Source organism: Lagenorhynchus albirostris, chromosome 1, assembly GCF_949774975.1.
Source record: "Lagenorhynchus albirostris chromosome 1, mLagAlb1.1, whole genome shotgun sequence".
Lineage (NCBI taxonomy): Eukaryota > Metazoa > Chordata > Mammalia > Artiodactyla > Delphinidae > Lagenorhynchus > Lagenorhynchus albirostris.
The window spans coordinates 161,736,842-161,758,906 of NC_083095.1; the positions used below are offsets into that span (position 1 = coordinate 161,736,842).

Consider the following 22,065-nt stretch of genomic DNA (forward strand, 5'->3'; position numbering starts at 1 on the left):
GGCCACACTCATGAAAATGTAGCGATTACTATTCAAATATGGTAACTTGGTAACTTACACCACCATCATGGTACCTTCTAAAGCCAAGAAGCCCAGTTGTCTTCCCAACCTCACCCATCCAAAGGTGCTGACACCCCACAGAGAAGAACAGGAAAAGCCAACACTTACCTGCCAGTCAAACATCTCCGCAGAGAATAGGACGCTCCTCCCCCACAAGTCCGGGAGCAGTCACTCCAGTCACCCCAAGCATCCCAGTTGCTATCTTTGTCTTCATCCGAACGAGTGTTTCTTGAAGTCTGTAAAGTGAAAAAATGCAATAAATTATAGACAAAATGCTAGAAATATCCCAAAAGCTTTCCCAGCTTTTCCAGAGTCTTACTCTAAGCTGTTCACAAAGACTAAAGCTGCCTAAAAATGCATTGTTTTGGAATGGCTACATTAAAACACACACACACACACACACACACACAAGATAGTTTTATATGGAAACTCGTGACACATGAGTACCTTTCCATCTTATGAAGGTTTTATCCAGATGGCTTCCAAGCTCAGTTTTAAATTTGAAATTTTATCATTCCAAAATTTAAATAAATTGGCTAAATATAAACAATATTTATTACTATTATTTTGTTTTTATAACTTACATAGCAGGGTCCCAGCTTGTACCTAAGAAATTCTCTCCATTGTCTGTCATACAGACTGGTGCTTACTCTAAAGAAACCATTTTGCAGGAGGATTTGTGGAACCTCCTGAGAGAGGCTTCACCCCAAGAAAACAAAGTAGATAAAGCTTCAGGGTCCAAGTAAATAGAGAAAGTTCAATTATGAATGCTGTTTGTATTAATTTGTCTTCTGAACTTGCCACCATTGACTTATATCAAGATACTCTAAAGAAAAGAGAACGGGGTAGTTAAAAAATTTTAAATATATAGATAGATTTAGATATGAAAAGAAATGATGTACAAAACATTACAAAGAGGCCTAAAGGAGACTCGAATAAATGGAGAAACACGTAGTCCTAAACAGCTGGACTCAATACTGTAAAATGTTAATTCTCTCCAAATTAATCTATAAATTTATGATAACTCCAATCAAAATCCCAAAGGGGATTTTTTTAGACCCTAACAAAATGATTCTAAAGTTCATCTGGTGGAGTAAATGTCTACAAGAGCCAAGAAAAAAACTGTACAAGAAGGAAAATTAGAGGGAAATTGCCTCAATTCAAACAGTATAGAATCGGCATAGCAATAAGCATTCAGATCTATTAAGGTAAGAAAGAGAAGAGTCCAGAAACAGACCCAAGTATAAGGACATCACATAGAACCACAAGTCGGTGTGATGAATGGTTTAAAAGAAAATAATAGATAACTTCTTCACAAAAGACACCAAAATGAATTCAGATCTATTCCAGAAATTAATATTTTGAATGCTGAACCCACAAAATACTAAAAAAAGCTATAGATTAAAAGTCATACAGGCTTGATGTAGCAAAGAGTGTCCTAGATGTGTCAACAAAGGTAGAAAACCCCAAAGCAAAAGACTGAGAGATTGAATTACATTAAAATAAAAACACACATGGCATTTTCTCTCTCTTCACCTATAGATAAAGGAGTAAGTATATGAACATCCACACCAATGCTGTAGTAAAAGTACAAGCATGTGGGCTGGAAGAAAACCCACCAAATTGCCTCTAAGGATGGAGGGAGCACGACTCGGCATGCACCCTGTTGGGGAAGGACACGAGAGGAATGCCAACAGAACGTTTTATTCCCCTCCCAGCCCTCCCCCAAAAGATCTGAAGCAACTATGACAAAAAGTTCAACTCGATGAAGCCAGGTGGTGCTATAATAGATGTTAGGTTTATCTGAACTTTTATGGATTTTGAAATTTCTTTTAAAACACACTTTGAGGGGGCTTCCCTGGTGGCGCAGTGGTTAAGAATCCGCCTGCCAGTGCAGGGGACACGGGTTTGAGCCCTGGGCCGGGAAGATCCCACATGCTGCAGAGCAACTAAGCCCGTGCGCCACACCTACTGAGGCTGCGCTCTAGAGCCTGAGAGCCACAACTACTGAGCCCGCGTGCCACAATTACTGAAGCCCAGGTACCTAGAGCCCGCGCTCCATAACAAATAGAAGTTGCCACAATGAGAAGCCTGTGCACTGCAACAAAGAGTAGCCCGCTCACCGCAACTAGAGAAAGCCCGCGCACAGCAGCAAAGACCCAACGCAGCCAAAAAAAACCTTTGAGGGTAAAAGGCAATGTTTAGAGAAGAATGTAAGCCTATATCATATTTAATACAGGTAAATGTGTACATGCCTAGGGAAATGAGTAAGAGGTTAATTAAAATGTTAGCAGTGGCTACTTCCAGGCGCTAGGAAATTTAAAATTCTTTTGTTCTTTTGTCTCTGAATTTTAAGGTTTTTTTTTAAGCCAACACTTTAATATTTTAATTGAAAACAAGCAAGGAAACAAACAAAACCACATCCTGTTGACATACAGAAAAGCTCAAGTCAGACAGGACTTAATAGGTGAGTTCTAAGTTGGAAACCAGGAGAGTTTATGAAGGAAACCCTGACATACTAATAAACCGAAGCATGGGACTCAACTAGATATTGCACAGATTTCCTTAAGCCCTTAGGCCAAGTTACCTATCCAACAAAAAAAAAAAAAAAAAAATTAAATTAAGAGAGGGATCTGTAGAAAGGACCTTCAAATGTGAAATGAATAAATGATGACTGGAAGCAAGGAGGAGATTTTCCAATAATTTTCATCCATATCTCACCGGTCAGTGGGCTTCCTGGCTTCTGACCAAGCTACCTATTTATAGCACAGTAAGCAGCCCTACTAGAGGCAATATTTCAGCAACAGTCAAGTGAAAGGAAAGAATACCTGGCAACTGATCAAGTCTGTCATCGGGAATAAGGGCCAATTAAACCCATACTATTTACTGTTCTAATTAGACCACTGTTCAGTTCGATTTTCTACACTAAACGTCACCAAACAAAACTGTGTCCTGCCTATAATGTAATATAAAATAAAGTTTGAATTCATAAAAAATACAATAAGCAGTTTAATACACTCATCTGGGCTTTTAGATTGGTGAGTCCAAATCATTTCGGTAAACGTTTAAAATACACACAGCTGAAATTGATTTTTCATTTTGTCACTCGATATACTGATAGGTTGAATGTGAAAAGTTGAAAAACATCATCATATATAGTTTAAAATGAAAGTTGAGAGTTCTTTGCAATATTGTTTTAATTTGTTTTTATTCCCACTATCCCATCTGTTCCGTTTATAGTTAGAGTCAGGTTTCTTTCCATAACTTCTCCACCTTTACTTACAAAAAAAAAAAAGAATCTTTATTCTAAAATAACTAAAATAGGCAAGTTATAAATGCAGACATTTGGTTTCTTTGGTTGAATCAGTAAGATATTTTTCCCCTAAGAAAACAGAGAGAAACTGACATCTCAAGAGGGTTCCTTGAGTTTTTCTCCTCTCCTTGGCCATGAAGATGGTCAGATTTTGCTTTGAAACCCCACTGCTATTTCCTACCAGCCAGTCCTCCTGCCCTTCTCATCATTCTTCATTTTCCAAAGAGTAGCAATAATATGCCCGATTTCAACCCAGTTCTCATCTCTCCCCTTTGATGCCAGCAGCATGATGATAACACAAACGTTCAGAAAAAAAAAAAAAAAAATCTCATTGGAGCTGAGCAAAGAGTCCCCAGGGTCATTTCTGAACATTTATATTTGTGTATTCTTCTTTATAGCCACACAGAACCTGCTTCCCTGGAACTTACATCCTCTAGAGCAGTGGACAGTGAGTCTCCATCCTCTTCTACAGAAGAAACCTTTTCAAGCTTTCTCAAACAATCTGGTACCTTCAACTGTCCCAGCTCTCTCATGAATATCTCCTCTCTCTGCGCACTCTGCAGTCTGCACATTTTTTATTTTAAAATGTAGCATCCAGGACATAACAGTGTATCTGAGAATAATACAGACTACATAGTGTCCCTATTACACAGGTTTCTTTTGATGAAATCTAAGTGTCCATCTCTCCTTCTTCCCTCCTCTTCTCTTCCTCCCTTCTTCCTTCCTTCCTCCCTTCCTTCCTTCCTTCCTACCTTCCTTCCTTCCTCTCTTCCTTCCTTCCTTCCTCCCTTCCTACCTTTTTAGTCACACCATTTATTGGATTTCATGATGGAAGCAGTATCACATAATGATTAAAGGTTGTGTGACTCTGGATAAGTTTCTTAACCTTTCTAAAACTCATCTATAAAATGGAGATGACATTTTTACTCCAACAGGATTTAAATAAAATGCCATCTATAGAATGAATCACACAGCATCTCAGTAAATGTAATAAGTAAATGTCTCAATAAGCATAAGGTATCTTTCTTCAAAATAATGTCTTTTTCCAAACAAGACAGGAGAGCCAGCTCTCTTGCATTTTTACTTAGGCAAGGCTTAACTTTATTCACTACTGAATTTCCTCTTGTTGGTTTTGGCCCAGAATACCAGCCTGCTGAGATCTGTTTGCACCCTGATCCTGTCACCCCATCTACAAGCCACTTTGCTCAGCTCTGCAGCTCCCATGCTCCACCCAAGTCCCTGATAAACATGCTGGACACAGCTCCCTAATCTTACAGAATTCCATGTGCACATTTCTGCTTTTTGAAAATAGTAAGTGGACCCTCATGCCAAGTAAGCAGCCAACTAATCAGACTTGGAATCGGTGAACACAGTTTAATGTTACAATAAAAATATGAAATAAAAAACAATCATCATCACCAAGTGTTAGGAGGCAGAAAGAGTGGTGGGGTGGGAAGAAACCAGCCGTTAGGAGGAACTGGATCAGGGACCATAGGGTGGGGTCTATATTCTTGGGCTGGTGGTGAGTCTCCTGAGAGAAGAGGTATTATATTTAGCAGCCCCACTTCGGCCAGCCCCAGCTCTGAAATCTAGCGACAATAAAATATGGTTGACTGATATCAGCCCCATGTTTGACCGGATGGTCACCCTGCAGAGGCAACTTCTATGTGTGTAAGTTGGGTACCACTCATTCCCAATTCCTTCTTTTCAGACACCCTCATGATCTGTCGTAAGTAATTATTTAAACTCCAAGTTATTAATATTTTATAAGGTAAGTTGTTATCTGAACGCTATCTCTAGACTTCTTCCCCCAAGTCTGAGTCAACCAACATCATATCACTCAGTGACCCTGTTCTGGGCCAGACTCTGAAGTGGGCATGGAGAAAGAACGGAAGAATCTGGCCCTGCACAAAGCGGCGACCATGTATGTACAGAGTGAGCACCCCTTGCCAATATTTTTCCTACATTCTTTCTAACCTTCTCAACAAACCCTTGAGGTGGATATTACCAATCCCCATTTTATAGCTGAACAACTGTAGCTTCCAGAACGACGTGTCCGAGGTGTGGGGGAGTCCGGGCAGAACCCCTTCCTGTCTGACCCAGACAAGGCCTGCCTTTTGCTCGTGGATGCTCCTCCCCTGCCCTTGTGGACCAGAAATCCAGTCAAGGGCAGCAGCCAACCTATCATCACTCGTAGCTAGCATTTCACATCTTGGATCGAACACAGCTGCTGCTGTGATTCACTTGACCACAACATTCTTTTGATATCTCAATGAAGTCGTTTTACTTTTTTTCCCCTCTCTATATTGCAAGCAGAGCTACACTTCTGTTTTTCAAAACATATTTGATTTTATCTAAGTTATTCCACGAGGAATACGCGTTCTTGACCGACGTTCACAGACCGGGACGCGTTTGTTAATTTTCTCACACAAACGTATACCAAGGGCTTGCAAAGTTCAAGGCTCGGGGAAGATGAGCATGGATCAGGCCCTCAAGACAGTGAGTAGCACGTGAGAGAGGCTGAAGGGTTGGGCAGAATCAGCCCTCAGTCACTGAGAGCAACAGACACAAGGACCCAGAGCAAGGAGATGACAGAAGTAATTTCTACCTCGGTTAGGAATGCCGGGGCACATACTTTCCAGGGAACACACTAATTCTGCTGGAAGCACCTGGCAGAGCCTCACAGGTCCCCATCAGCTTCTCTCATGTAATGGGATTGCAAGTGCATTCTTAGTTTTGATTCTTCTTTATTTTCTAATTATAATGGAGTTACAACACTTTCCTATTTTCTTCCTTTTGCTCATCTATATTTCCCAGTTTTATATGATGAACATGTATACTTTATGCAATAAAACACCCAATAAAAGTTCTTTTTATAAGGGGTGGGAGGAACACTAAAGAGGAACCTTATGAAAATATATCCAAAGAGGTAAAATGCACTTTGTGCTGTTTGGTTAAAACTATCAGGCTTAAAGATCTCTTAGAAAGTCATATTTTCCTAAGTAAAGTTCTAGCTAGGGAGTATATTTTGGATGAAAAATTCAGAAAAGATATTGTTTACTCATTATATAATAGGACTGGTAGAAGCCAAAAATATTGTAGGAATAAGTGTGCTCACATTCTCATAAAGACTCGAGGACTTCTTGCCTTCTTGGATCCCCATGCATAAATCAAATCATAAAATATTTCCCTGACAGGTCTTAAATCTGTGACTTATAATGAACAGCACAGCTCTACCAGTCTTGCAAAAACGTTAGCAATTAAACACAGATTTCACGCATAAGGTCACTTATCGGAAATGCTATATTAACAGGTCCATATTAAAAACAACTCAAAATAAAATAGGTTCCACTGGGATGTTACTTCCCAGACATCAAATAAAGGTTTATTCCAGCATTACCACAAAGGTTATTTCAGGAAATGACAAACGACCCAGATTTTAACAGTAAATGCATTCTTTCAGGTCAATACTACCTTAAGATCTTTAACAACAAATTTTTAAAAATATGAATTAGGTAAATGACATAAAATGTCACTGAAGCTGTCACAGAGACTCAACAACTCAGTTCAACCAGAATACCTAAAACACTAACATAGCTAAAGCTACATGCTAGGCATACACCTCTGTCTTCTTGGTCCATTCTATCCTCTAATGGAAGGTACATATATCCACACATCATTACCCTGATGGTCAATGACCACTTGCTAGCATTTGGTCTACCCTTTCCTAGCCAATGTGTTACCTATTATTTTACCACCTTCTTAAAGCCCTTCACTGATTCCTCAGGACACATGTTCTGTACGTCCAGGCTCTCCATGACCTGCTCTGTCTCATCCTCCTGCAGCTCAGGCTCACACTGCATCCCATATTCCAAGCACACGATATTTCTCATTATTCCCCAAACACAAACACGTTTGCTAAGTCCTGCTTCCTTTGGCAAACCCCAAAACAACACCAAGACCCTCCTCTTAGAGCAGCTCTATTTGCAGGTGACCAGTGAGTGAAGATACAGAACTAACTAACAAGCCCTGCTTCCCTGAGGCTGAGGTCAGTATGGTCCAGGATTGCTTCTGAGAAAGCATCCTGCTCCCTGGATTTTTCCTGCCAGCCCCACTATATAGGAGGCTGGCCCCAGTTCTGGGATTCCTCACCTCCTTGAGTCTCCTCCCCTAGTTAGCCAGGCATAGACTGACCTGGTTTTATGTACTCCAGTCACCCTGGCTCTCAGATTGCTGGATCAGAGATTGATTCCACTATTGTTCTAGTAAAAGAAAAAAATACCTCCCACAAACGTTATGAAGAGGTTCCAGATCATGGCAACCAAGGCTTCTCCACATCAAGGTGAAGGAACACCAACTAAACACTCTAGACTTCTGAGAGTGAGACAGGCCTTCTGTATACAGCAATCCAGTCCGCTATATTAGGTCAGAGAACTAGGTCCCAGGGGGAAAGAGGGCAGATTCAGGTGGGGATAATTTGAGAAGCATTTTAAAAACACACTTTGCTGTACAGCAGAAATACAACACTGTAAATCAACTGTACCTCAATTTTTAAAAAACCCACACACACTCTTTACTAAGATGAGAACACTGTACAGGGAAACCACAGGGCTGGTGCAACACACCGGGTCTGGTACCAGGCAGGCCCTGTGAATCAGACAATTCACATTATCTGCCTGGGCCTTGTCTGCAAGATGCGGCGAGGGCAGACAGAGGCTGTAGGTAAAGGGCTGGTTGACAGAAGCTAAGGCCTTTGGTCAAGAATTACAGCCCACAGCAGCCTCACCAAGTGGGAGCTGGGGAAACAATTATACTTTTCTCCTCCCTCTCTCCAATCCCCTGCAGTGCTCACCATTGGCCAAACCCGACCAGGAGCCCGAGGGCAAGGGAGACCACTGATGCAGTCCGTCCAGGTCAGCCCCCCCGGGTGAGGCCAGCAGAGGGTGGGGAGCAGTGGAGAGCGGATCTGGAGAACAAAGGGAAGTTTTCCAACGCAGCAATTTATTGACTTCCTGGAATATTTTTGAGCAGAGGAGTGACTTCGGCAAACTGTATTTTGGAAAAATTACCCTGGCAGGAGTGTGGGGAAAGATTGAGGGAGGAGAGTGCACAGCTGGAAGGCCACTGTATAGGACAGGCAAGAAACAAGAGCCCAGGCTAGACACTGCCAGTGTCTGGAAGAGGAGGACATAGACTTGAGGGGTTTTGTTGCTGTTTATTTGTTCAATTTTTTTATTGAGACATAATTGACACGTTAACATTACATTAGTTTCAGGTGTACAACGTAATGATTCGTTATTTGCACACATTGAGAAATGATCACCGTAAGTCTAGTTAACACCCATCACCATACATAGTTACAATTTTTTTTTTCTTGTGAGGAAAACTTTTAGACCTACTCTTTCAGACATGAAGTCTTAAGGAGCTAGAACCAACAGGACCTGGGTGCTGACCAGATGCAGGGAGAAAGGAGGCACCAGGATGACTCTTGGGCTTCCCGATTAAGTGACTTGTGGGAGATGTTCATCTCAGCCTCACAACCATCCTCAGCGCTACCCTTGAGGTGAGATGCTCAGTGCCCTTGGGTACAGAATGCGAGCAGTGCCTAGATTACAGCTAAGATAAAGGAAGCATACTGGTGGTCCCAGGAGGAATCTGGCCTGTGGGTCTGATCCATCTAACTATAATTGTATGGTTTACCAAAGAAAGGGAATTATTTGTTAATGTTTAAAGATATGGAGATTGCACATAAAAATCTCGATTTCTGACTTCTCGGGAAAAGGAAAGAGGAAATCAATATAGGCGCCACATCCCAACATGGTAATAACTCAGACGAAGGGTGGCCACACAGTTTTGAAGGGGCACATGCCCTCCAATTTGTACAGTCTCCATCCAGCCACTCTGAGGATTCACAGTACCTGCCTGACCCCCGGGGGTCCAACTGGGAGCTTGCTGGTGATGAATGACTGTTGGTTTGAAGGTAAGCAAGAGACATGTGTATTTGTACTGATGTCAGATTCTTCAGTCTCACTACAGAACATCATGTTCTAGAGAGTAAGAAACATACACACAAATAACAAAAATAAAGCAAAACAGGATGCTTTGTTGTCTTCACCGGACACTGAGTTCAGCCATGTGCACAGAGAAGCAGCGTTTAAGAAGTTATTCTATGGTGCTCAGTGTCTAAACTCTACTCCCTTTGCACCCCTGGGCTTTGTCTCTGGGGTATTTCAGATATAAAATATTAGTGTATTTAAGAAGCTCAAATAAAAATGCCCGAAGCATAGACAAATCATATTCTAGAACACGCTGTGCTATCACTAACACACAGATCATCGCTGTCCGCAGGGAGCCCATCCCAGGAACTACACAGACCACCTCTGTACAGCACCCCCCCACAATCCTATATTAAGGATGAGAACATCTAGGTTACTTTATTTCCATTAGTGCAATGTTCCTGGCTACTAGACAAGTTAGAAAACAACCATAGCCTTCAATTGTAGCGAGAGGCATAAATAAAAGTGACCTAATACAATTGGGTTTAGTTTAGTTTAGTTTTGACTGTATTTTTTTTTGTTAAAAAGAAATTCCTAAATACAAAGCTACTTTACATGAAGACAGACTTAATAGGATATTATCGATGATACTTCGGTAAGTCATCATGAAGCATGTACAGCACAACATCAGGTAAGACTGAATAGAAAGGAGAAGCAGACGTAGCCAAATATAAAAGTCTGATGGAGAGTAACGGTAGGCTGGGTAATATGGACCAACCATCCCACTAAGAACAACTAGAGAAGCAAAAATATCCTCCATAAATGAAATAAAGACATTTTCAGACAAACAAAAATAGACAGAATTCACCATAGGCAGACCAGTCCTAAAGGAAATACTAAAAGGTGTTTTTAGGGTTAAAGGAAGCTTGGAGATACGGAAAGAAATGAAGAGCAAAAAATGAAATGGTAAAGAAGAATGTGGGTAATTCTAAATAAAGAGCAACTATATCAAACAGCATTTATCGTGGCTTGTGGAGTTTAAAATATTTATATGGCATTAATATATGACAACAATGGCATATGAATCAGAAGAGTGATAAATGACATTAAAGTACCCTAAGATCCTGTATCACCTAAAAAGAGGCTGAAAGGACCAATTAATACTTGACTTTGATAAGTCAAGAATACATGTTTTGCTAAAAACAGAATTATCATATGATCCAGCAATCCCACTCCTGAGCATATACCCAGAAAAAATTATAATTCAAAAAGATACACGCACCCCTGTGTTCATAGCAGCACTCTTCACTATAGCCAAAAAAACATGGAAACAATCTAAATGTCCATCGACAGATGAATGGATAAAGAAGATGTGGTACTCACGGCTAGCAGGGAGGGAGTCCGGGAAAAAGTCTGGACCTGCCGAAGAGGCAAGAGACATTTTCTTCCCTCTTTGTTTCCTGGTGCGTGAGGAGAAGGGATTAAGAGCGCTGCTAAAAGCAGCTCCAGAGACGCGCGTGAGCCGCGGCTAAAAGCGCGGACCCCAGAGACGTGCAGGAGACGCTAAGGCTGCTGCTGCCGCCACCAAGAAGCCTGTGTGCGAGCACAGGTCACTATCCACAACCCTCTTCTGGGGAGCCTGTGCTGCCCGCCACTGCCAGGGTCCCGGAATCCAGGAACAACTTCCCCGGGAGAACGCACGGCGCGCCTCAGGCCGGTGCAACGTCACGCGGGGCTCGGCCGCCGCAGGCCCGCCCCTCACGCACTCCGTGCCCCTCCCTCCCCTGGGCCTGAGAGAGCCAGAGGCCCTGAATCAGCGGCTCCTTTAACCCCCTCCTGTCTGAGCGAAGAACAGGCGCACTCCTGCGACATACACGCAGAGACGGGGCCAAATCCAAAACTGAGCCGCTGGGAGCTGTGAGAACAAAGAAGAGAAAGGGAAATCTCTCCCAGCAGCCTCAGGAGCAGCGGATTAAAGCTCCACAATCAACTTGATATACCCTGCACCTGTGGAATACATGAATAGACAGCAGATAATCCCAAATTGAGGAGGTGGACTTTGAGAGCAAGATTTATGATTTTTCCCCTTTTCCTCTTTTTGTGAGTGTGTATGTGTATGCTTCTGTGTGAGATTTTGTCTGTATAGCTTTGCTCCACCATTTGTCCTACGGTTCTATCCATCCGTTTTTTGTTTTTGTTTTCCTTAATAATTATTTTTTATTTTAATAACTTTATTATATTTTATCTTTGTTACTTTATCTTCTTTCTTTCTTTTTTCCTTCCTTCCCTCCTTCCTTCCTTCCTTCCTCCCTCCCTCCTTTCTTTCTTTCTTTCTTTCTACTTCTACTAATTCTTTCTTTCTACTTTTTCTCCCTTTTATTCTGAGCTGTGTGGATGAAAGGCTCTTGGTGCTGCAGCCAGGAGTCAGTGCTGTGCCTCTGAGGTGGGAGAGCCAACTTCAGGACACTGGTCCACAAGAGACCTCCCAGCTCCACATAATATCAAACGGCGAAAATCTCCCAGAGATCTCCATCTCAACACCAGCACACAGCTTCACTCAACCACCAGCAAGCTACAGTGCTGGACATTCTATGCCAAACAACTAGCAAGACAGGAACACAACCCCACCCATTAGCTGAGAGGCTGCCTAAAATCATAATAAGTCCACAGACACCCCAAAACACACCACCAGACGTGGACCTGCCCACCAGAAAGACAAGATCCAGCCTCATCCACCAGAACACAGGAACTAGTCCCCTCCACCAGGAAGCCTACACAACCCACTGAACCAACCTTAGCCACTGGGGACAGACACCAAAAACAACGGGAACTACGAACCAGCAGCCTGCAAAAAGGAGACCCCAAACACAGTAAGATAAGCAAAATGAGAAGACAGAAAAACACACAGCAGATGAAGGAGCAAGATAAAAACCCACCAGACCTAACAAATGAAGAGGAAATAGGCAGTCTACCTGAAAAAGAATTCAGAATAATGATAGTAAAGATGATCCAAAATCTTGGAAATAGAATAGACAAAATGCAAGAAACATTTAACAAGGACCTAGAAGAACTAAAGATGAAGCAAACAACGATGAACAACACAATAAATGAAATTTTAAAAACTCTAGATGGGATCAATAGCAGAATAACTGAGGTAGAAGAACGGATAAGTGACCTGGAAGATAAAATAGTGGAAATAACTACTGCAGAGCAGAATAAAGAAAAAAGAATGAAAAGAACTGAGGACAGTCTCAGAGACCACTGGGACAACATTAAACGCACCAACATCCGAATTATAGGGGTTGCAGAAGAAGAAGAGAAAAAGAAAGGGACTGAGAAAATATTTGAAGAGATTATAGTTGAAAAGTTCCCTAATATGGGAAAGGAAATAGTTAATCAAGTCCAGGAAGCAGAGAGAGTCCCATACAGGATAAATCCAAGGAGAAATACGCCAAGACACATATTAATCAAACTGTCAAAAATTAAATACAAAGAAAACATATTAAAAGCAGCAAGGGAAAAACAACAAATAACACACAAGGGAATCCCCATAAGGTTAACAGCTGATCTTTCAGCAGAAACTCTGCAAGCCAGAAGGGACTGGCAGGACATATGTAAAGTGATGAAGGAGAAAAACCTGCAACCAAGATTACTCTACCTGGCAAGGATCTCATTCAGATTTGATGGAGAAATTAAAACCTTTACAAAGAAGCAAAAGCTGAGAGAGTTCAGCACCACTAAACCAGCTTTACAACAAATGCTAAAGGAACTTCTCTAGACAAGAAACATAAGACAAGGGAAAGACCTACAATAACAAACCCAAAACAATTAAGAAAATGGGAATAGGAACATACATATCGATAATTACCTTAAATGTAAATGGACTAAATGCTCCCACCAAAAGACACAGATTGGCTGAATGGATACAAAAACAAGACCCATATATATGCTGTCTACAAGAGACCCACTTCAGACCTAGAGACACATACAGACTGAAAGTAAGGGGATGGAGAAAGATATTCCATGCAAATGGAAACCAAAAGAAAGCTGGAGTCGCAATTCTCATATCAAACAAAATAGATTTTAAAATAAAGACTATTAGAAGAGACAAAGAAGGACACTACATAATGCTCAAGGGATCGATCCAAGAAGAAGATATAACAATTGTAAATATTTATGCACCCAACATAGGAGCACCTCAATACATAAGGCAAATGCTAACAGCCATAAAAGTGGAAATCGACAGTAACACAATCATAGTAGGGGACTTTAACACCCCACTTTCACCAACAGACAGATCATCCAAAATGAAAATAAATAAGGAAAGACAAGCTTTAAATGATACATTAAACAAGATGGACTTAACTGATATTTAGAGGACATTCCATCCAAAAACAACAGAATACACATTTTTCTCAAGTGCTCATGGAACATTCTCCAGGATAGATCATATCTTGGGTCACAAATCAAGCCTTGGTAAATTTAAGAAAATTGAAATTGTATCAAGTATCTTTTCTGACCACAACGCTATGAGACTAGATATCAGTTACAGGAAAAGATCTGTAAAAAATACAAACACGTGGAGGCTAAACAACACACTACTTAATAACAAAGTGATCACTGAAGAAATCAAAGAGGAAATAAAAAAATACCTAGAAACAAATGACAATGGAGACACGACGACCCAAAACCTACGGGATGCAGCAAAACAGTTCTAGGAGGGAAGTTTATAGCAATACAATCCTACCTTAAGAAACAGGAAATATCTCAAATAAACAACCTAAACTCACACCTAAAGCAATTACAGAAAGAAGAACAAAAAAATCCCAAAGTTAGCAGAAGGAAAGAAATCATAAAAATCAGATCAGAAATAAATGAAAAAGAAATGAAGGAAACGATAGCAAAGATCAATAAAACTAAAAGCTGGTTCTTTGAGAAGATAAAACGAAATTGATAAACCATTAGCCAGACTCATCAAGAAAAAAAGGGAGAATATTCAAATCAATAGAATTAGAAATGAAAAAGGAGAAGTAACAACTAACACTGCAGAAATACAAAAGATAATGAGAGATTACTACAAGCAACTCTATGCCAATAAAATGGACAATCTTGAAGAAATGGACAAATTCTTAGAAATGCACAACCTGCCAAGACTGAATCAGGAAGAAATAGAAAATATGAACAGACCAATCACAAGCAGTGGAATTGAAACTGTGATTAAAAATCTTCCAACAAACAAAAGCCCAGGACCAGATGGCTTCACAGGCAAATTCTATCAAACATTTAGAGAAGAGCTAACACCTACCAATCTCAAACTCTTCCAAAATATAGCAGAGGGAGGAACACTCCCAAACTCATTCTATGAGGCCACCATCACCTTGATACCAAAACCAGACAAGGATGTCACAAAGAAAGAAAACTATGGGCCAATATCACAGATGACCATAGATGCAAAAATCCTCAACAAATACTAGCAAACAGAATCCAACAGCACATTAAAAGGATCATACACCATGATCAAGTGGGGTTTATTCCAGGAATGCAAGGATTCTTCAATATACGCAAATCAATCAATGTGATATACCATATTAACAAACTGAAGGAGAAAAACCATATGATCATCTCAATAGATGCAGAGAAAGCTTTCAACAAAATTCAACACCCATTTATGATAAAAAAAAAAAACCCTGCAGAAAGTAGGCATAGATGGAACTTTCCTCAACATAATAAAGGCCATATACGACAAACCCACAGCCAACATCGTCCTCAATGGTGAAAAACTGAAAGCATTTCCACTAAGATCAGGAACAAGACAAGGTTGCACACTCTCAGCACTCTTATTTAACATAGTTTTGGAAGTTTTAGCCACAACAATCAGAGAAGAAAAGGAAATAAAAGGAATCCAAATCGGAAAAGAAGAAGTAAAGCTGTCACTGTTTGCAGATGACATGATACTATACATAGAGAATCCTAAAGATGCTACCAGAAAACTACCAGAGCTAATCAATGAATTTGGTAAAGTAGCAGGATACAAAATTAATGCACAGAAATCTCTGGCATTCCTATACACTAATGATGAAAAATCAGAAAGTGAAATCAAGAAAACACTCCCATTTACCACTGCAACAAAAAGAATAAAATACGTACGAATAAACCTACCTAAGGAGACAAAAGACCTGTATGCAGAAAATTATAAGACACTGATTAAAGAAATTAAAGGTGATACAAATAGATGGAGAGAATACCATGTTCTTGGATTGGAAGAATCAACATTGTGAAAATGACTCTACTACCCAAAGCAATCTACAGATTCAATGCAATCCCTATCAAACTACCACTGGCGTTTTTCACAGAACTAGAACAAAAAATTTCACAATTTGTATGGAAACACAAAAGACCCCGAATAGCCAAAGCAATCTTGAGAACGAAAAACGGAGCTGGAGGAATCAGGCTCCCTGACGTCAGACTATACTACAAAGCTACAGCAACCAAGACAGTATGGTACTGGCACAAAAACAGAAAGACAGATCAATGGAACAGGATAGAAAGCCCAGAGATAAACCCACGCACATATGGTCACCTTATCTTTGATAAAGGAGGCAGGATGTACAGTGGAGAAAGGACAGCCTCTTCAATAAGTGGTGCTGGGAAAACTGGACAGGTACTTGTAAAAGTATGAGATTAGATCACTCCCATAACCATACACAAAAATAAGCCCAAAATGGATTAAGGACCTAAATGTAAGTCCAGAAACTATCAAACTCTTAGAGGAAAACATAGGCAGAACACTCTATGACATAAATCACAGCAAGATCCTTTTTGACCCACCTCTTAGAGAAATGGAAATAAAAATAAACAAATGGGACCTAATGAAACTTCAAAGCTTTTGCACAGCAAAGGAAACCATAAACAAGACCAAAACACAACCCTCAGAATGGGAGAAAATATTTGCAAATGAAGCAACTGACAAAGGATTAATCTCCAAAATGTATAAGCAGCTCATGCAGCTCAATAAGAAAACAACAAACAACCCAATCCAAAAATGGGCAGAAGACCTAAATAGACATTTCTCCAGAGAAGATATACAAATTGCCAACAAACACATGAAAGAATGCTCAACATCATTAATCATTAGAGAATTGCAAATCAAAAACTACAGTGAGATATCACCTCACACCAGTCAGAATGGCCATCATCAAAAAATCTAGAAACAATAAATGCTGGAGAGGGTGTGGAGAAAAGGGAACACTCTTGCACTGCTGGTGGGAATGTGAATTGGTACAGCCACTATGGAGAACAGTATGGAGGTTCCTTAAAAAACTACAAATAGAACTACCATATGACCCAGCAATCCCACTACTGGGCATATACCCTGAGAAAACCAAAATTCAAAAAGAGTCATGTACCAAAATGTTCATTGCAGCTCTATTTACAATAGCCCGGAGATGGAAACAACCTAAGTGCCCATCATCAGATGAATGTATAAAGAAGATGTGGCACATATATACAATGGAATATTACTCAGCCATAAAAAGAAACGAAATTGAGCTATTTGTAATGAGGTGGATAGACCTAGAGTCTGTCATACAGAGTGAAGTAAGTCAGAAAGAAAAAGACAAATACCGTATGCTAACACATATATATGGAATTTAAGAAAAAAAAATGTCATGAAGAACCTAGGGGTAAGGCAGGAATAAAGACACAGACCTCCTAGAGAACGGAGTTGAGGTTATGGGGAGGGGGAAGGGTGAGCTGTGACAGGGCGAGAGAGAGTCATGGACATATACACACTAACAAACGTAGTAAGGTATATAGCTAGTGGGAAGCAGCCGCATGGCACAGGGATATTGGCTTGGTGCTTTGTCATAGCCTGGAGGGGTGGGATAGGGAGGGTGGGAGGGAGGGAGACGCAAGAGGGAAGACATATGGGAACATATGTTTATGTATGACTGATTCACTTTGTTATAAAGCAGAAACTAACACACCACTGTAAAGCAATTATACACCAATAAAGATGTAAAAAAAATAGGTAAAGAGAAAGCTTTTTTCCCTACAATAAATGATAAAATTAGAAAATAAAAAAATTTAAAAAAAAAAGAAAACAAGTGGCTAAATTCTTTGGTAAGACTACTGAAGAAAAAAAGAGAGAAAATCAATTGCAAGAATGAAATGTGGAACATCACCTCAGATTCTGCAAGCACTGAAATGCTAAGAGGATGAAAGCCAATATCTTTATGGTAATATAGTTCAGACTTCAGATTCAGGCCCAGCTCCCCAGCCTTGAGGCAGGGCAAACTCTGCACAGTATAATTTACCCTCCAGTGGGCCCCATAGGATAAGACAAGGCTGGGACTTCACTTGAAAACCCCCTTGGCTGTGCTCTTTTCCTTTCCCCTTCCCTATCTTGCTTCTCCCACTCCCTAACTGGATTCCACTGAAGATGCTTCCTGAATAAATCACTTGGATGTGAATCCTCATCTCAGCTCTGTCTCTCAGAACTCAAGCCAAGTAACTTCTAAGACTCTACACACATAAAATACTGATAAAAAAGTACTGTGACCCAAACATGACAAAATACTAGCATTAGTTAATTCTGGGTGGTGGATATATATGAATCTGTTATACTAGTCTCTGCATTTTTCTTTTTCTTTACATAGTTTTTTCCAATTAAAACAAAAAGTAAGCACTCCTGGGAGGCTATGGAGAGGGAGAATTTCTGAGGAATTCAAGTAGTGACAGCAAGTCATTTGCAGGGGAAATGTCTGCCTTCTCTACAATAACATTTAACGACATAAGACAGGGCAGCAATCCCTAAATATTATAAAAAAAGAAAGAAAAGGAAGGAAGGAAGGAAGGGGGAAGGGAAGGAAGGAGGGAGGAAGGAAGGAAGGGAGGGAGGACAGAAGGAAGGAAAGAAGGAAGGAGGGGAGGAGGGAGGGCAGAAAGAAGTAAGCAAGGGAGGGAGGAAGGAAGGGACGACAGAAGGAAAGAAGGAGGGGAGGGAGGGAGGAAGGAAGGAAAGGAGGGAGGGAGGGAGGGAGGAAGGGAGAGAGGGAGAAAGAAAAAAAGAACCATCTAAGAATATTGTATTACACTCGTCCAAGACCTATTCAAGAATAAAGGCACTTTATCAACATTTAAACCTTTTGTGCATCAAAGGATGCTATTAACAGAATGAAAAGGGAATCCAAGAAAGGCAGGAAATACTTACAAATCATATATCATATAAGGGATTAATATCCAGAGGGCATAAAAATAAGTCAACGAACAAAAAAAGAAACACCTCAATTAAAATTGGGCAAAGGACATGAATAGACATTTCTCCAAAGAAGATATAGAGATGTCCAATAAGCACGTGAAAAGATGCTCAACATCGCTAACCATTAGGAAAATGGAAATGAAAACCCACAATGTGATAACACTTCACACCCACTACGTTGACTATTATTAAAAACAAAAACAAATGAAAAAAAACAAGTGTTGAGGAAAATGTAGAGAAATTGGAACACTTATGCATTGCTGATGAAAATGCAAAATGGTGCAGCCCCTGTGGAAAATAGTCTGATGGTTCCTAAACAAAAATATTAAATAGAATTACCATATGATCCAGTAATTCCATTTTGGGGTGTAAATCCAAAAGAACTGAAAGCAGGGACTCAGACATTTGTTCACCCACGTTCACAGCAGCATTATTCAAAATAGCCAAAAGATGGAAACAACCCAAATGTCCATCAACAGATGAATGGATAAACAAAATGTGATACATACATACAATGGAATATGATTCAGGTCTAAAAAAGAATGAAATTCTCATACATGCTACAACATGGATGAAACTTGAAGCCCATTATACTAGTGAGATAAGTCAGACAAAAAAAGGACAAATACTGCCTGATTCCACTTACATTAGATACTTAGAGTACTCTAATTCATAGAGACAGAAAGTAGAATGGTGGTTGCCAGGGGCTGGGGGAGGGAAAATGGGGAACTATTCTTTAATGGGTACAGAGTTTCAGTGTGGAAAGATAAAAAAACGTTTGGAGAAGAATAGTGGTGATGTTTGCACAACAATATGAATGTACTTACTGCCTCTGAACTGTATACTTAAAAATGGTTAAGATGATACATTTTATATCATGTGTATTTTACATAAAATAGAAAGAATAAAGGCAACACTAACATTTTTAAATGTAGGAAAAAACATTCAGGAAATGGAGCCTTTCTTTAAAAAAACAGATGAAGAACTCTAACCAACCAAGAGATGATTCAAAATTTTAAAAACAGAATTATAGAAGTCACATAAAAGGAATGAAGGTGTGTATTTAATCAATTCAAATACTGAACCAGGAATAAACAACAGAAAATTAAGGTTGTGGAACAGAATATGTATTATATTAAATTAGTATGCATATGATAAAAATTGGGAGGTGAAAGAAGGAAAGTTGCAAGGAAGTCAAGAAATATTGACTAAAATTTAAACATGAAATTTGAAAACATCGTAACTCCAACCTCCAAATGTTTTTCATAATCTTTTGTCATATTCTAAGAGATATCTTTGAGGAAATAATTTATCATTATTCTGTGAAGGAACATTCATCCCAAGTTTGGCAAGTCTTTCAGTTTCACTTCATTTCCTTATTATCTATTAAATTCACAAAAATTAAATACTTTAATTATAAAATGGTATGAATCATGTGATGGCATTGTTATCGAATTATGTCAATTTATTTATCCTATCCAAAATCCTATTCATACATGTGTGTGAAAATGTCTAGAAATGCTCTTTACGAAATACGAACACTAGTTATTTCTAGAAAGTGAAATATAGGGTGATTTGTAGTTTTCTTTTTTTTAATGTTAATTATTTTTAATGTTAACAATTTATTTTTAATGTTAACAATTTAATGTTAACAATTATTTTTTATGTTAACAATTTTTTTTAATGTTAATTATTCTGATAAATAAATAAATCCAACCTGCATCCAAAGAAGTCATTCCACTGTGGCTTCAAAACCCAAGGCAATCAGGGTCTCTCTGGTTAACGATTGCCAAGAAGCCTGCATGGGTGTCTGGTATTCCCGTGAGCAATATTTATGGAAACTGTCTCAGGGCATCTCAAGGCTGAGTGAACAAGGCCCACAGTCAGAGGCTATGGATTATTAACTTCCAGCCTTAGACATCTCAACAAATGTTCTAGAAGTGAGACAGGCTGGGACCTGGGACCTGGGACACTTTGCTGCAGTGCTGCAGTGCTTGTACCTGGACGAACATCTCCTAGAGCAACAAAATACCAAGAAACTATAAGGGACTAAAAATAACTGCGTGCATGCACAGTTGGGGCAAATTATGGACAACAAGATACAAAAAGACCAAAGAAACCCAACCGGCACTTCTGAAGAGCTGGGAGCAAAAACAGGGTGTCACTAGCAAAAGCAGAGTGCTGTGCGTGCCCCCTGCACTCACCACCAAAGGGGTGGGCAAAACACCTAAGCCAACACTCCAGCCCGAACCCTGGACATGCCCCTACCCTCACGCCATATAAGGAATCAGCTCACCCCCCACATCAGGAAGCAAGCAAGGGAAACTGTTACTTGTTTTTGCTCCCTCCTGTGGCCGCAGGAGCCCCAATAAAGCCTTGCCGGAATACCCTGTCTGGCCTCTTATCAATTTCTATTGATTGGGGAAGGCCAAGTACCCTGGTCGCTAACAGAAGGATATTTCTCAGTTGGGTACTTTTATCTCCCAGGGGCATTTGGCAATGGGAACATTTTTGGTTGCTGCAACTAGGGCAAGGAGGTTGCTACTAGCATCTAACGGATAGAGGCCAGGGATGCTGTTAAACATCCTACACTACATAGGACAGCCCGCCGCAACAAAGAATTATCTGAGCCAAAATGTCAACTGTGGCGAGGTTGAGAAACCCATTCGAGTAGGATGCATGTCCACACAACCCAGATTCTTTACCCTCATAATGGCTTATACTGGTTAAAATGGAAAAAAACACCTGTTTTCTAAACCAACTTAACAACCAAGCATCATTAAAATACTCAAAGTTCAGCTAGTCTTAACAATGCAAAATGCTTTACTTTCACTCCCCACATTGGAACAAAATAATACCCGGCCTATGTATGATGCTTCTTACCATTTTAAAGCAGGTTCATGAAGATTACTTTATTTATTTTCTTGCCCTACATTAAGAACCGCAAACTAGTCTTAAGGAGCTCCTAATTTCAACATAACTCAAACCATATTCAAAGCATTCATATTTGAAAATCCACAGTAGACTTTTCTTTCCAAGGAAAAAATAAGCCTAGACTTTCACGTTTAATGATATCAAGTATTTAAAAAATTCTTTTTTGACTTTTCTCAGTGATTTACTTCCATCCATGGTTAGCCATTTCACATAGAAAAACACAGGTTTTGTGCCAACAACTCATCAAGAGTATTGCCCAGACCACATTTTAGGGGCATAGGCTTGAAACAAACTCCCACAAGAAATATTATTTGACAGTTACAAAAGTCAGTAATAAAAGAAGCCAGCATGTTGTTTTTATCTCATGCCTCTCCTTCTGGGATTGGCTAGAGGTCTGCATGTCCTGAGCCACCTGTGGTCACCCCAGGTAAAGAGAAAACTGAGACATTCTGCATATCTGAGATTGGTGGCCCTGTGACTGGAAGAGATGACAGCAAACTCCT

At 40.0% G+C, this 22,065-nt stretch overlaps 1 protein-coding gene across 1 annotated transcript in view; it reads right to left on the reverse strand.

Annotated features, from left to right (window-relative positions):
- Positions 1-22,065, reverse strand: part of ADAMTSL3 (ADAMTS like 3) — a 373,236-nt gene that overhangs the window by 256,355 nt on the left and 94,816 nt on the right. Inside the window, 1 exon segment of the mRNA XM_060157437.1 lies at positions 169-296. Coding sequence (XP_060013420.1) covers positions 169-296 — 128 coding nt within the window.